General features: G+C 25.3%; 1 protein-coding gene across 3 annotated transcripts in view; it reads left to right on the top strand.

Annotated features, from left to right (window-relative positions):
• The first annotated feature begins 5,760 nt into the window (after positions 1–5,760).
• The window catches only part of LOC122855368 (protein pangolin, isoforms A/H/I/S), a 100,751-nt gene continuing 89,481 nt past the window's right edge, over positions 5,761–17,030 (top strand). For 2 of the 3 annotated variants that reach the window (XM_044156663.1, XM_044156665.1), the window contains exons 1-2: positions 5,761–7,412; positions 7,514–7,592. In XM_044156663.1, the coding sequence (XP_044012598.1) occupies positions 7,263–7,412; positions 7,514–7,592 (229 nt within the window). In that variant the 5' untranslated portion in view covers positions 5,761–7,262. The remainder of the gene's footprint in view (positions 7,413–7,513; positions 7,593–17,030) is intronic. The other variant, XM_044156664.1, reaches the window with a different exon arrangement.

Raw genomic sequence — 17,030 nt, forward strand, 5'->3', positions numbered from 1 at the left:
AAACTTTGAAAGATAATTTTTAATAATTTTTTTATTTTTGTTGATATGGCTTGGTAGAAAAAAAAAAAATTACAGTAGTTGTAGTTTTATAACTGAAAATTTACATGAATATTTTTTTTGTTATGGATTTTATTTTTGTATTAATTAAATCAGTTGGCAGTTTTTTTTTTTTTTTTTTTTTCTATTTTAGTATCAGATTATCATATACGTTTGATAATAAAATAATAATTTGATATCGAGTTGATAATTTTTTTTTCGTGGAATATGTTTCTCATTTTTGATAGAAAAAGTTTTTATCAATATGAGGATGATTAATTTATTTGTTTAAATAAAAAAAAATCTGATAAAATTTAGATTCCATTGTAAAAAAAAATCATAAATCGAATGAAAAAATTAATATGGAATTTTAATTAAAAACAGAAGGTTCGAAATATATTTAACAACAAAGATTCTTTATTAAGCGAATTTTAGAGAAGGGTCTTAAGTTGTCAGTTCAATTTTTATATATCCCAAAATGCCAACATACTAATTATTATGAAAAAAATAAATAAATAAAAAAAATTATAATATTCATTAGCAAAGATTTTACTATTTCATTATGACAGATAAGATGATTAATTCTGTTTTTTTTTATGTTTTGCTATTTGAAAAACAAAAAAAACTATATATACCATCGAGAGATACAAAAAACATGAAAATATTACTCCATTATTTTCAAGTTTTTATACATATACGAGCACATATTTTTAAAATGTTTATTTTTTATTATTGTTATAAAAAAATGCATCAGTATAAACCACAAAAAATACTTATTCAAAACCAGTAGAAAATTATGAAGTTAAAATTTTTAAAAAATTTTTAAAAACTGATCATCATTAATAAACCCCAAAAATCAATAAAAATAAAAAAAAACACTGTATATAGAAATAAAAAAACATATTATATGTTTAATTGATATCCAATAAAATAATAGTAGAATAAATACAGCAAGTTGTTTAGTATTGCTTTAGAATTTAGGCAAGTCACATCGTTAAAACAGTCAACGAAAGTTAAATACATTGACATTGACATAAATATAAAATCACAGTGATTGATTTAGAAAAAAAAGACACAAGTTTAATAATTATTTGAGTATTCAAAGTTAATGAAAATTAATATTCTAAATTATTAAAGTTTTGATTACATCATGGAATATGATAGTATTTCAATGACAGAAGTTGATAATTTTCAAGATCATAATATACATGGACAAGAAAGTAAGAATTTAAAAATGAAAAAACATTATTTCATTGTAAATATATATATTTTTTTTTACTTTGTCAATAGTTATTTTTATAAAATGTACTTGAAAAAAGTTTATTTTTATAATTTTTATTAGTAGTTTATTTTTTGTCATGGACAAATGATTAATCAGATGAAAATAAAATTGATATTATTGATTGATATCTATACAGAATTACCAGCATGGAGATGGTTACTCATGGGGGTACTTGTTATGCTGGCTGGTGTTATTATTTTGATTTTATTTTTATTTATTTTTACTGAAGAATAAAAAATTCATCATAATTTTGTTAAAAAATTAATAACTTAATTTTATAAATATATAAGACTATTTAATATAAATAAAAATTAATTAGGTTTTAAATACGAAAATTAAAAAATCATAATTCATAATGTTAAAAAAATACGTAAATTATACTTGAAAATTTTTTTAATTTTAATTTAACGAGGATTATTATGTGGAAATGTAAAAAAAAGAAAAAAAAAATTTACAAGTGTTTTTTACAAGTATGTGTGCAAGGTCTTGTACACCTGGGGGCTATTCACCTTTTCAGTAGCTACTTGTTCCATTTTTTTCCTTCAATTTTCTTGACTACTAATCGAGACTCCTTCTCATAATTTTACATATTTTTTTATTTTATTTATAATTTTCTTTTCTTGAAAGAGAGCTGTTGCCATTATTTAAAACTATGAGAATTTTTAAAAGAGAAGCCTAGATTCTTTCCTTTTTCTATTTCAATGCAACAAAAATATACAGCCAAAGGGTAAAAAATATTTCAAGATACATTTAAACTTTTTTTTTTTTTTTTTAAATGTACTTTTAAATCTTTTGAGTAAATTTAGTTGAATTCTTTGAAAAGTCATAACGAGTTTTGTGTTGAGAAATAAATTTTTTTAAAATTTCAATAGATTTATTCAATTACGAATTTTTTTTTTTTTTTTTTCATAATTTAAATCATGTATTTAAAATAAATAAGTAAATAAATGAATTGAAAAATAAAACAAAAATAAATTGAAATTGAATACAATAAGTTGAATATTTTTTTTTTTTATTCAAGTTTAAAAAAAAAAAAAAAAAAATCTATATCCATGTCATTATAATACAGATAGACAAAGGATTTGCAAGATGCTTCTAAATATCCTCGTTGAGAAAATTGCTGCGTTGCTTCCGACTCTTAAAACTCCCTTTTCCATTTCACATGTGTTTTATACATATTTAATGTTACCAAGCCTCTCATAATTTTTACATTTCTTTTAAATTTTTATATTCTTTTTTTATTTAAAAAAGAAAAATATAAATAATTTTTTTTTTTTTTGTCTCTACTTTAATGACGTGCATCCGGAGCTCTTTAGTTCCTTTCAGACTTTACTTGCATTCATCTCGTGGCTGATCGTTGAATTCGCGTTAAGTTCTTGGTTTTAACAGGACCAGTATTAAATTTTTAAGACTTTCGTAATAATGATGGATGAATATAAAGATTTTATCGTTAAAAAAAATAAGAGTAAAGCGTTGGAAAAGATGTTTTGATAAAACATCTATCGTGTTGAATAATTTTTTTTTCCATATTTAAATATTCATAATAAATAATAAAAATAAATGATAAGTATAAAGATACATCAATTTTCTTGATTATAATTATCATTTAAATATAGATTGGTTATTTTTAAAAAAATTGCAGTAAATATTATTAATGTTTTTATTATGGATGCAAATTTTTTGAAAAACTATAACCATTAGCTTCAGGTTAATTAATTTTTTTTTTTCAATAAAAAATTATAGCTCTTGGGTTTTCTTTTTTTTTTACTTTAAATTGTTGAGAATTTATTGCTTTATTATCGAGACAATTTTTAAGAGAATAATTTTTTGTGTTCAGTTGAAATAAAATTAAAAAAAAAAGACATTTTTGATATTATTCTGAATTTTTTTATCATAAATATTTCATAATTTAGTTTGGTTTAATTAATTTATTTTTTATTTATACTTAAAATATATAATTTCAAGTTGATTAATTTAAAAACCCTAGAAACTCTTAAATTATATTTTGGTAGTTAAATGAAAATGAATTTATGATTTGTATTAATTATGAACCGATGAAAACATGTTTACCAAAAACGAGTTATCTGTCTCAATTTTATCAGTCATTGAGGTGAGATATTTCTCACCAAATATCGTCATGCTTGACTGTGACAAATTTCTTCATTTTGGTATTATTAAACAACCGAAACGATGAGAAGTCAGAGCCAAAAGATTGATGGCCCTGGTAGCAAGAAATTCCATGACGAATGCCAAACAAGTTTATTCTAATTGCAGAAAAAAAATTGAAATTAATGCGGGAAAGGTTGATTTGATTCGCAGGAGAATGTTGAATGAGTTTTAAATTTGAAAATGATTAAAATTAATTTTATAGAAATTTATATTATAAATCTTAATGATATTATTATTTTTTAAATTGAATTATCAAAGAAGATTTTGAGTTTATCGACAAATTTCAACTGTTGATAAATAAATTTAAAAATAATAATTAATTTTCATCTTAATTATTTATAACAAAATAATATTTCAATTGAAATTATTTTTATTTTTTTATTATTTTTTATAAGAGAAAAAAAAATATATTTCACATTTTCATATCGGTATTTATTTTTCCTTCTCCACTAGATGGCAGATTATGTCAATAATAAAATTTAAAACTTGAAAACAAAGATATTATTTTTATATTGTTAACAATATAAATATTAAAATTTAATAATGAAATAAAATTAAATAAAATCATACCGGAAAAATAAATTTCATTAATAAAAATAGAAAAAATTTAATGAAGCGTGACACAACAAACTTCATCATGAATTTTCAAAAATATATATAGAATTTTTTTTGTTGCGAAAAATGTCATATTATTTCATTGAAGCATAAAATATCTTGTTGAAATATTTAATAGTAATATACTGCTAGCAGATTTGTACATGCTACTCATTTGTTTATGACTATTTTACAACAATAATTTAATAGACTTCATCATGATTCTTTATCATGTTATTTTATGATACCACTTGCGTCACATTATTTATCAAAAGTTCATTTACATTGTTCTATTTTAAATGTACAATAAAATTGAAGAATAATGTAAATTAATTTCATAATTTCTTGGAATATATTTATTATAAAAAAATATAGTGTTGATAGTAACATTGTATATTAATAAATTAATAAATGAGTATAATAAATTAAATGTGAGAATATTTTAAATTGAGCTTTGGGACAATAGAGAGTGCAGTAACTTTGGTGTTGAGATAATCAAATAGTAAAATTGGTATAGGCAGACTATATGAACGTTGCTAATATCATCGATAATGAAATTATCTCATTTCAATGGATGACCTGGGCTTTCCAAAAGCAATATATATATGTGCATTAAATTCATCCCTTGTCAATTTCATTATATATATGTATATTTCCATTTGCAATATAATAATATTATATATATTATAAATATCATTTCGTTAAATCATAATTATCAAATTAATTCATGTCCAATGAGCTTTTAATTATATTTATAGAAAAAAAAGGATTTATTCTCTTGAATAATTTCAAAAGAAAAAATAATATTTATATATATATATATTTTTTTTTTTCATTATAGACAAGGATTGTCTAGACGTTTATATATTATTTTTTATTTTATTTTTTTGCATATTTACTTTTTTTTCTATTCTATTGTTTCATAAATAATAAAAAATTTCAACTAATTATCAAGATATTTTTTAAAATAATAATCATAATTAAAAATCATTAAAATTAGCCAATAATATTAAAATCAAAAATAAGAAATTCATTTTTTATAATTTTTTTTTATCTCACGCTGTAAGCATACAAGTTTTTTTTATATATATAATAGAACAAAAAAATAAAAGAGTCATAAAATCACATACATGCTAAATACACATATAGATGATAGATAGAGAAAAAAAAAGAGAGAGAGAGAGAAAAAGAGAAATGGGAGAAAATTTCATTGGATTCTGCGCAAGTCATGAGTTGCGCGTCTGGACAAAGTAAAACGCCTTGTAGATTTATACAACTTCTACAACTCTATCCTTGTTCAACTCTATATAATCTGTCCCGAGGCCGCTGGCCACAACACACACTCTTGTTTAACTTCGTTTATAATCGTAGCTATTCGGTTATCTTCGGTAAAAAAAAAAAGTAAAAAAAAAATATGCCTGACATGGGTAAATGCCTGATGGCTTGGTTGCCTCGCGGGGGGCAAGTATGGCTTGAGGGGAAAATGTGAAGAATTGTTGGTTGAAGAAGTATGGTATATAAGGGGTAAGGGGAAATATTACGGGTAGCTGTGAAGAAGAAGAGCATGGAGTATTTTATATAGCGGGGGTGAGAGTAATACACAAACCAAAGGAATAAAATACAGTGAGACGTCGAAGAAAAAGAGAAGAGAGAGTTTTATGAGAAGAGGGAGAAGGTTGTGTTGAAGTCAAATACATAGAACGCAGAGGGAATAGAAGCCGTCCGGATCGAATTCATGTATTCTGATTGGTCCACGCGTGGGAGAGCCTCCCGCCCGAGCAATCCAGCCGGCAGTCAGCATCGAGCATTCAGCCCAAACGTTTCGGTTAAACGTATGGACGCTTACTCGTTCGCTTTTATTATTTATAAAAAAAAAAAAACAATAATATTACATTCGAGATAAACATTATCAATATTATTTTATTAATAACTTAATACTATTGTTTATATAAAATAATTTAAATAACAACAACTAACAATAAACAATTGAACATTTTTCATAACTATTTATATTTTATTACAAAAAAAAAAAACAAACGAAGGAGAAAAAAAAGTGTCATTATTTCATTTGTTTTAGTTTATTTTTTGTTGGTTTTTATTTTTTTATTCGTCAACTCTTTGACTTGAAATTGTTTATTATTATTTAATTAAAAAAAAAAGTCACAATTGAACAGAAATTAAATTTGGTGTTTTATAAAAAAAAAAAAAAAGACGACATTTTTTTTTGTCATGGCCAAGGAAATTCCATGAAAGAAAATTAATTATTTTTGTGTTATTGTGATTTATATGAGAAAAAATTTTTTTTACTCCAAATTGTCAAGTATTGTACTAGTGTAATTCGTCTTATCTCTAGCATATTGATAAATTTTTTCATAACAAAAAATAATTGAAAAAAAATATTGTATATATCAAGTCAGTGTGCGAATATGTGTTGAATAGTTTTTTTTTTTTTTTTTATTATTTTTTTCATTTTGTTTTTATTATTCGCCCTCTGTCGTTGTTCATTAATACTACGGATATCATTTTAAGATTCGTGAAAACGTGAGTGTTTTTTGTTCAGTGTTGTTATTGGTGTCATGTGCCGTCAATGTATTACCAGAGGAAATAAAAAATATTATTTATATTTTGGAGTTAATAAGACACTTGGTCAAAGCCATATTCAAAAATCATATATAATACACAACATTAATTAATATTCATTTTAACTGTGTTTGTGTATTTGTTTTGTTATATTAATTTTTAAAAATTGTTTTATTTAATAAGTTGTGATTTTTTATATTTATAAAATACAAAAAAAAAATAAAAGAAGGGTGGTTTATTATTATTATTATCACGTTCATCATTGTTTATATTTTTTTAGTTTTTTTTTCATATAATTTAATGAATATTTTTAAAAATTAAGTGAACGGATTTAATAATTTTATTTCGTTATTTTTAATAAATATATAAAAGTGATCACGACTTACCGACGGTATATACACGTTTTATAAATAATTAAAAAAAGTAAATAATATTATTATTGTTTATGTATATTAATATACAAATGGATATGTGTATTTTATAATGGGGATTGTGTTGATTGGGGGGGTTTTACGTATCAATCTGTTTTTGCAAGTGTATTGAGGCCCGATCGGTCCCCGTCGGACGGTCGGTGCACTCCAATTGTTATTAATAAATAATAATGCCGCACGTGAGTAGTAGTGGCGGTGGCGATGATCTCGGTAGTGAAGACGAGGTCAAAGTATTCAAAGATGAGGGTGAGGATGAAAAAAGATCCTCGGAAAATCTTACAGAAGAAAAGAGTTCACTCATTGATCTCACAGAATCAGAGGCACGAAATTAATTTATTATTATTATTATTATTTATTTAAATTGATTAATTTTTTTGTCAAAGAGAAATATTAATTTAATTTTGTTTAATTTATGTTACAGGAAAAAGGTTCACTTGCTGGTGGAAGCTATGCTACGACTGGAAAAAATTCGTCGAGGTCCGACCACAGTCCAGTTTATGGTGAGTTTAATTTTTTTATTTACAAAATCATTCATCAATATAATTTAAAAGAAAAAGTTTTCTTATATTTATTTTTTTTCGAATAGCTTTTCAAAGCAATTATCATATTTTAGTCGTTAATCAATTATTTAATTGTCCTTGAAAATAGAATTGGTTAGCATGACAGGAAAATTGATTTGGAGGTTTCTTTTTTTCCTCAAAATTATTGAGACACAATAGATTTCAATTCGAATTTGTTTATCTTGAAATTTCATATAGTTATACTCTATGAATAAAATTTCTATCGTTATCAAAAAAGACATGTTGAATTATCTCCCAAAAAAAAATTTATTAACACGACAGATATTTTTAATGACTGTTATTAATTTTGTCAAAATGATTTATCATTAATTTTCTCTCTACCTTTCAACAGTCAATAAATTAAAGAAAAAAAATTACAAATCTAAATTAACGTTTGATTAATATGTTTATATTAATTGACATAAATTTATTATTATTTTATTTTTCTCCATGTAATTAAAATACAATTGAACAAATTTATTTTCATCTCATTTATTTTTATTTCTAAGAATGAGTATTGAACTTAAACTTTTAATCCCATTTCACAGTTAGTAGTTATTCACAGCCAACTAAATGACAAATTATCACACACATTTGTATTGCATACAATAAAGTTATGCACTTACCATGTTGTCTTATATTCTCAGCCGTTCATTTAATCATTTTAAGCAAGCTGACAAATTGATCTTGCACAGTGCCAAAATAAGAAAATACTATACAGCAATTGAAAATAAATATATTTTTTTCTCTTTTCATTTTACAAATTTTATATAGTTACTTGGATTTATGAGGCACAAATTATTTGACTTAATTCATTTAAATTATTGTTGTTATATCGTGCGCATCCAACCGATTAATTTTTCACATTATAAATATACTTTTTATTATTTATTTTTTATATTATATCCAAGTGATTCTAATCACGATGAATTTTGACCGTAAATTCGACGAATTTTTTGTGAGTTAACGTTGCGTCATTCGATTATCAGACGATTCTCATATTAATAATAATAATAAACGTCAAGTATATATGTCAAAATTATACTTTAGAATACGTGATAAATAAGTGTAGTATTACACAGAGTGTAAACAATAGCAAGCTTAAGTTTAAATTTCTTCTTATCATATATATACTGAGCAAAATTAAAAATAATAAAACAAAATTATGTAAAAGGAAGTTAGTTTATAGTTAAAATTTCTGAACGTGGGTTGATTTGGTTATATTATTGGAGTAGTAAAATAAAAAAAAAGAGGTGAAGGGTGTATACATTTATGTTGACGACATACAAAACAAAGTTCATATGAAGTAGTAGAGAGACAAACTGTGTGTGATGGTCACTCAAGTGGTTAATAATCCCGGACGATTGAAATTGTCCGAGAGTTTATATGGCGGTCTAAAAAATTGTCGTTCGCCAAAACGAGACATTTGAAGCCTTGTCATATTCAAAAATGTCAAAGTTTAAATTTTTTTTTTTTTTATTCTATCAAATGCAATTTATTATTTTAAATACAATTTTTTTGTTTGCTTATTTTATTCAATTTTTTCTCTTTGAAGTTGAGCTTTATTATTTTTCTATTTATTGTTTATAAATACATAAATTTTTTTTTCTCTAAAAATAATATTTGTTATTTTAAAAGTTAAATTGAAAATTTTCAAGTTTTCTTATCAAGTGTCGTTGTGTATAATTGAAAAATGCATTAGATAAATTATTTTCTCAACAAAATTAAAATTCTAAAACAAACAAATCTAATAAACTAATTAATTGATGGTTGTAGTAGTAAAATTTTTAAAGAATTAGACAGTTGGTATCAAAATAAAACAAACTAGTAATCTTGGTAAAAAAAAAAAAAAAAATTTGAAATAAATTCCCAACAAGGTCCAATGATATCTCGTTATGCCAAGTAATTGACGAGTTTGCGTGTAGGCGTCTTGGGTGTTTAGATAGCCGGGAGCATACTGCTTCAGTGCTTTAGTATTGTAAAAACTAAACGAGACGAAAGGAGCAGCAAAATAGAGTAAAAACAGCAGCACCAACAGCAACAGCAGCAGCAATATCAACGGCGACGAAATCTGTGAAGCATGCTTCAAGTTCCTCTCGTTTTTTTCCCTCTTTATACCTCCTCACTGAGAATCACGAAATGTTGAATGCAACAGAGAGTATAAGAGGAAAAAAAAAGGGAAAGACAGAAATATGTTGGAAGGCTATAACGAATAAGATACGAAACGAACCAAACGAAACTTGCGTTGCTGCATCACCCTGAACTTGCCCGAATACCTTCTTCTTCTTTTTCTTATTATTATTTTTCTTTTTCTTTCCATCTTCTTCTTACGATGTTAAATCCACCACCACTACCATCACAATCATCATCATCATCATCACCATCACATAACTAATACACATGATTTAAAGAGGTTTTTTGGAGTCACGATCGTTCGGAAGTTTTGGGATACAGTTAAAATAAGGCGACACTAGCGCCAAACAATATATTTAGATTTAGTTAAAATACCAAAAATATATATTGATGATTTGAAATATAATTAATGATTAACTTGTTTAAAATCTATTTATCATTAGGTAATAAACAAAAGTGTTTATTTTTAGTTTAGCTCAGGAAAACATCATTGGTTTTAAATTCTTGAAGAAATCTTCAACAACTATCTCAAAATTTATTTTATCTTCTTTTTTAAAACCATAAAATTCGTTATACTGGGTCTATGTTTCTTCATACAGTTTAAAATATTCATTTAACTTTTTTTTTATTTTTTTTTCTTCATCTTCTTTCTTATTTGCTCATTTTCTTGCTGACTTACACATACATACATAGATTTTTTTTTTTTGCTTAGCATGCATTGCCTACCGGGTGAGCAAATCACATATTCATGAATTTAAAATATAATTTTAAAACATAAACTTAAGAAAGAATGAAAAAAATCGAAATTTATCTTTATAAAAAAAATTATTTGAATTTTTTTGTTTATTTCACTTGAACATTTTTTTCATTCTACATGAGGGTCAAGTGAAAATATTTTTCTATTGTGTAATATGCTGTTGTGTATTGAATAAGAATGTGGTAGACCCAACTTTGGGAGAAAAAAAAAATATGTATTGGAAATGACCCAAGAACCGTTCATCTTTAGACTAAGGAAAAAATAAAAAAAAATATATATTTATATTGAAAAGAAAATAATAGTAAAACGACTTTACTGAGCCACCCGGTATATACATGAGGGACATGGGCATGAGTAAAACCGAACAGTCAGCATTTATATACACGATATACACCTACCCTACAGAGAGCCCTCTACCTACCTGCTCGCTAACGAGCCTACCTGCTGCACTTCTCCTTGTATTCACGAGATAAAAAAAGAAAGAAACACGCGAAACGTTAGAAAAACAAGAGAGACAGAAAATGAAAAAATAATTTTTTTTTATTTGTGTGATTCTTGGGTTTTTTTTTTTAAATTTTTTTCCCCTCATTCTTCGTTGGGTCTGTACAGTCCAACTTTGGGCCTTACCCCACTTTTTTGTTCCCACTCTTTTTTACTGTCTAGTACCTCGAAAAAGATCTTCTTTCTGTTATGTTCTCTCCCTTTTCTGTTTTTCATCTTATTCTTATGCATTTATTTTTCTCTTTTTCTTTTTCTTCAAACTGTATTTCACTACAAACACATATATATAATTCAATACTCATAATTCTCATGATGGTGATGCTTATAAAAGTAGTGTGTTTATTTTTTTATATAACTGGTTAAAAAAAAATTCCATTGGAAAATATATTTCTTAGAATATTGAAGAAATAGTTTATTAAAAAAACTTTATAAATAATGTAACTATGTAAGATATTGGAAAATGTGAAAATCATTTATAAATATTTTTGATGTTTGATTTATTTTGCACCTGATGTGGATGTTTACTTGAATGATTTTGTAGATTTTAAACAAAATTATTTTTTTCTCGTTTTAAAAATTATTCAAAGGAGTGGAAAAAAAAACATGAAAGATTATTTAAATGCCCATCAAGGAAAACATGATTTTTATTTTTTTATTTTCTATGGATGATGCCTTTTTTCTACGAGACTCATTGTTGTTTCATAATGAGTATTTTATTGTCGACAAAGAAAAACTAAAAATATTCGATAAATATTATTTTTTCTTTTGCTTTTTTCAAACCGCTGTCAATCATATCATATGACTCTGCGATGGTTAAGATGAAAATGAGAAGAAGAAAAAAAAAAATAAAAATAACGATAAATTTAAAAATAATATCAGAATTAAAATAAAATTAAAACAGGAAGCTGTCGGTCCCTGACCTGTAGTAACACGTGCTCGACACGTGGGGGTCATTTAATTTCAACGTCACGCAATGTCATGATGAAAAAATAATAATAAACAAAAAAAAAAAACAACAGACAAATAGGTGAATTTACCGAGGTGGAAAAAGACTGCTACTGGTTATCTCATAATCACATAAAATAAATTTTAGATAGATAATAAAATATATATACACATATAGGTTTTAAAATAAATAACAGAAAATTGAAGCGTTTCATTTTCTGATTGACCTAGTCATGCAATAGTCAAATCATTAATTTTATTTGATTGTTAAAGTTGAATTAAATCAACCGGGGTAATTTAAATTAAGCTCATCTTTTTAAATACTTTTTATTAAAAAATTCATTATTAAATATATCAACGAAATTCAATAATTTCTTTTTTTTGTTTTTTTCTTTGGTTAGCCAAGAATTTATCAAAATCATAATTCATTATCGACTAAATTTTTACTTTTTTTTTTTCTTCGTATTTATAATGAAAAGAAAAATATAAATGCAAAGTCATTGACTGAAAATTTTTCAAACCTTTAACTGTCAGAAGAAATGAAGAAAAAAAAAAATTTTAAAATAAAAATAATGTTTTTTTTTTTTTTAAATTTATTAGTTGAATTTTTGAATGGGTCATCAATATTTGCAATAATAATATATAAAATATGTAGTTTAATATACGTTGTTTAAAAGTTGCTTAATATAATTTTGAGTATAATAAGACTGAAAAATTATTGAGGAATATAAGAGTGAAGAAAAAAAAAATAATAAAAAAAAAGAGTTAAAAAATAAATATTGAGAAAGAAAAATAATATTGGCATGAGAGGCTATATGAATGTGTCTGAGTTGATGCCAAGGGGACTGGTAATCTGCGTAGTGTTTTACGACAACTATAAATATGGTAATAAAACTCTTTGTTTAGAGCACCTAGTCCGGCTTTTAAAATATTCTTATATTCATCTGGCACAAGTTTGTTTAAACTCACATATATAAAAATTATTGATGAAAATATATTTCTCTTCTTCTTTTTTTTTCATATATTTTATCTATTTAAAGTCAGCTAAATTAAAATTATTTTACTACAATTTAATTTCCAACAAATTGTACATGAAAAAGAAACGAAAAAAAAATAATAATATATTTCATTTTTTATACCTGGGCAAATGAGCCTCGAACCCTAAATTGTAATTTTGACAGGAAATGACGAAGTAAATTCTTCAACTAAATAATGTTGTTTTATTTATTTTTAAAAATATTTTTTTTTAAATGAAAGAAAAAAAATAAAAACATATTCAAGCTCATAATTTTACTATCGAAAAAAAAAAATCTACAAATTATAAATAGCCCAATAGAATGCATCCTCGATTTCTTATCGAACTAAATCTCAAACATGAGATCAAGCATATACGGATAATTTTTTTCAGTATTCTCATTCGTTTGGTATATTTTTTTTTCACATTATTATTTTTGCCTTTATTTTTTTTTTTATTCGTTTATCTTCGTGTGTGCGTTTTGCACTTTTGCAAACTCACTGAAGCCCACATTGCAATTTCGTTTTTGATTTTTTTGTCCGGGTTATTTTGTCTGGTTCACGCCCGATGAACGTAAAAAAAAAATGGAATGAGTCCTTGTGGTGATGATGATGGTGGTGGTGGTAGTTTTGCTTCTTCATCAAAATCGAATGGATATAGAAATAAATAAAAAAAAAATTGTTGGATGAAGAATAAGAAGAAGAAGGTATATGATCAATCTCGTGGTCGAGTTAACTAGAGCTAAATAAGGCAGCAATTGGTCTCCATAAATAATTGTACCTTGCAAGGATAAAGAAAATAAATAACTAAAACAGGTTCATATCCCAAATCAACTTGAAATTGAAAAATTATTTTTTTAAAAATAGATAAAGTGAATAAAAAAAAAATTAATTATATATGTGCTGTGCAAAAAAAAATACTTGTCAATAACTCTTTTAAATTATTTTTATTGCAACACATTTTGCCTAGTGTAATATCATCATTCTTATCTCGAGTGTCTTCAACGTGTAAATGCATTGCAAAAATAAACCTAATCTTATCCAATCTCAATTGCACTATTTGTGTGTGAAATAATTGCGGTGAATTTCACATAACATTGAGTGTTAATAAAAATAGAAAAATAAATATACATTATCTAAAAAAATCATCATCATCATCATCACACATTATTCATTTGAAATAGTGGTAATAAAATTGATAAAAATATCAAGTATTTAAATATAAAAATTATTCAATGATACACAAAAACGCGTGTAATGAAAAAAAAAATATATAAAAAATAGTCATAAAAATTCTTAAATTTTTATATAAAATTGTATATAAAAAAATAAAAAATAAAAATCACGGTTCTTCACCTCTGAAAAGCAGCTTACGAGTTTGGCTCTTTATCGTCCAGTTATCCTTGCAAAGATTTGTAGAGGGGAACGTCTTTGGGATTGTCCACGGGTGTCAAACTTCTCGCTTCTACTCGATGTTTTCGACGCGCCCATGCGGTGTAGAGGACCGGTTACACTGGGCGCCCCCTTCGAGACTAAGGTGTATATAGAGGCTAAACCAAATGCCAGTATGATGAGTGAGAAAGAAAAATACATCTGAATATGAGATGCTGGAGAAAAAATTAAATTTAAAAAAAAACAAGTGGGCGATGGATTTTTTTTTTTTGGAATTTTATTTATTTTTTTGTCCATCTTTTTCTGTTATTTATTTGGTTTATTATAAATTTTCTAAATTATTCTAACACATGCGATGATAAAAAAAATTATTTTCTAAAAATATGCACCAAATACACACAGACACGCATCTGTATTTTGGGCCTGAGGTCTCAGCCCTGGGGCTTTTTTTTCGCGCTACTAGTTGGGGCCTTACAACGTTGCCAAGTTTCCATTCCTTCTCTTTCTCCCTCTCTCTGTTTTTCTGTTTCTTTTTTTTCGATATTTCTATTGCTGTGGCTTTTTTTTTTTTTTTTTATTATATCTTTTTTTTTTTTAAGGGATTTTTCCAAGCTCACTTCCGAGCCTATGAAAAGTCTATTTTTGTTGATTCTTAGAAGTTGGATCAGCTCTAGATAAAATTCAGGTATCAACTGACAAATGTATTTTATTTTTTTCTTTTTTTTTTTATTGAGAAATCCGGAAGAGAAAAAAACAAAAAATAAAGAATTTCCACACATTTTATTCGGGGAAAAATGAATTCTATTTATTATTATTTTTTTTTTTTTGGGTCTTATATTTTTTTAGTTTTGTTATTTGCATGTAATAAATGAATATAAAATTTCCAAGTAAAATTTTACTCCATTTTATTTTCTCTTGAAATTACTGGAGTACTCCAAAATTAAAATATATTCGATGTTTTATATTTTTATTTTTCCAAATCATAATAGAATTATTGATTTTTCTATGAAAAAAATTCAATCTAAATTTCATTATTCTGACAATACAAAGTGCGATTTACAGTGCATCAAATCATCCATAAAATCCATCAATAAAAAGAAAAAAAAATAAAATAAAAACCACACAAACAAATTTTTTGAAAATCTCTTTCTTAAAATCTCTTCACCTCTTCAATCTAAATAAAAGATTTTCACGCATTCTATACGGATGAGTACCGTATATAAATATGAGAAATAAAATACACAAAACAGAAGAGAAAAAAAAAAATATATATACTATAGATAAGAGCTTAGAGATTTTTTCATTTTCATTTTTTTTCTTAAAAAAAATACTTATAAATATTTCATTTCAAGTGAAGCTGAAATTGTGTGTTTGTAAAAATGTATATGTGTGTCTGGTTTGTGTATGGTTATGTATATGATCGGTTCTTGGAGAGGCTGGAGGGTTTCACCACAGTAAGTAGCCTTGGTTTGGAGCCAGCCCATTGTCCGGCGCGGCGTCTCTTGTTACGAGGGCCCTGGCACAACCGTTCAGTGTCTGACCCTCTCTATTTTTTTTATTTTTTCGTCCTTTATTTTATATTTTAAATATCTTTGCAAGTTTTGCATCGACTTCTTTAGCTCACGAAAATTTAACTATACATATATACTCATTGATTGAAAAAAAAAATATATGTACCATGAAATTAACATGATTTTTGTCCGAAAAAATTAATTGTTAATATTACCGAGGTAACATTTGAGGAATAATTATTTTATAATTCCATTTGTATGTATTGGAATATTTCAGAATGATTTAGGGTATGTTTTTTGACTGCTCCAAATTTTGTACATGAATTTTTGTTTAAATAAAATAATTGATAGACAAATGATTCAATTTTGGGTCACTTGATTGTTGGTAAATTTAAAAATTGATCGTTGTCCATTGTTATCCAACAAAATGAATTTAAAACACCCAGAATTGGCTCATTCATGAAAATTGTATTTATAGGTTTTTAAATAATTAAACTGAGTCATCTGTATTTGTATTTCTTTTTTTTTGAACAATAACAGTCGTTTTTCCGGTATATTTTGGTGTGAAATTTTGAACAAAAATATTTATTCTACATTTTGTGGTTTCGTTTTGAGAAATTTATTTATTCTTCAATAGTTTAGCCGATAAACCTTCGGTTCTTCTTTTCGTAATCTTATACTTCTTTTTATATCCTTTTATTTTATACTTTGTAGACTGGATATTTATTTTTTTCGTAAATAAAAGCGCGTGAAAACAGCATGACAAAATCCTAGATTCAAAGAGCATACACTTGTTGAACAAAAGCTTTTCACAGTGTGAAGAAAAAAACTATATCCGGGCCAAATATACATGTATAAAAAATAAGAAAAAAAATAAAAAAAAAGATTGTTGGTGTCAGTTGTTGAGAAAAAAAAAAAATAATAATAATAATACAATTTTTTATCTTGTATATTGTATATCGGTTGGCCTATTTGTATGCCGGCATTATTTTTTTTTTCCTTTGATTTTCATGTGGACCCCCCGTGTCGTGAAAATCAGCCCAAAAGACCGAAACACAGAGACACACTACAACTCTCTATTGACATTTAACAAGACCTCCGAGAAGAAAAACTTGGGGTCACAAT

Source organism: Aphidius gifuensis, linkage group LG4 (assembly GCF_014905175.1).
Source record: "Aphidius gifuensis isolate YNYX2018 linkage group LG4, ASM1490517v1, whole genome shotgun sequence".
Lineage (NCBI taxonomy): Eukaryota > Metazoa > Arthropoda > Insecta > Hymenoptera > Braconidae > Aphidius > Aphidius gifuensis.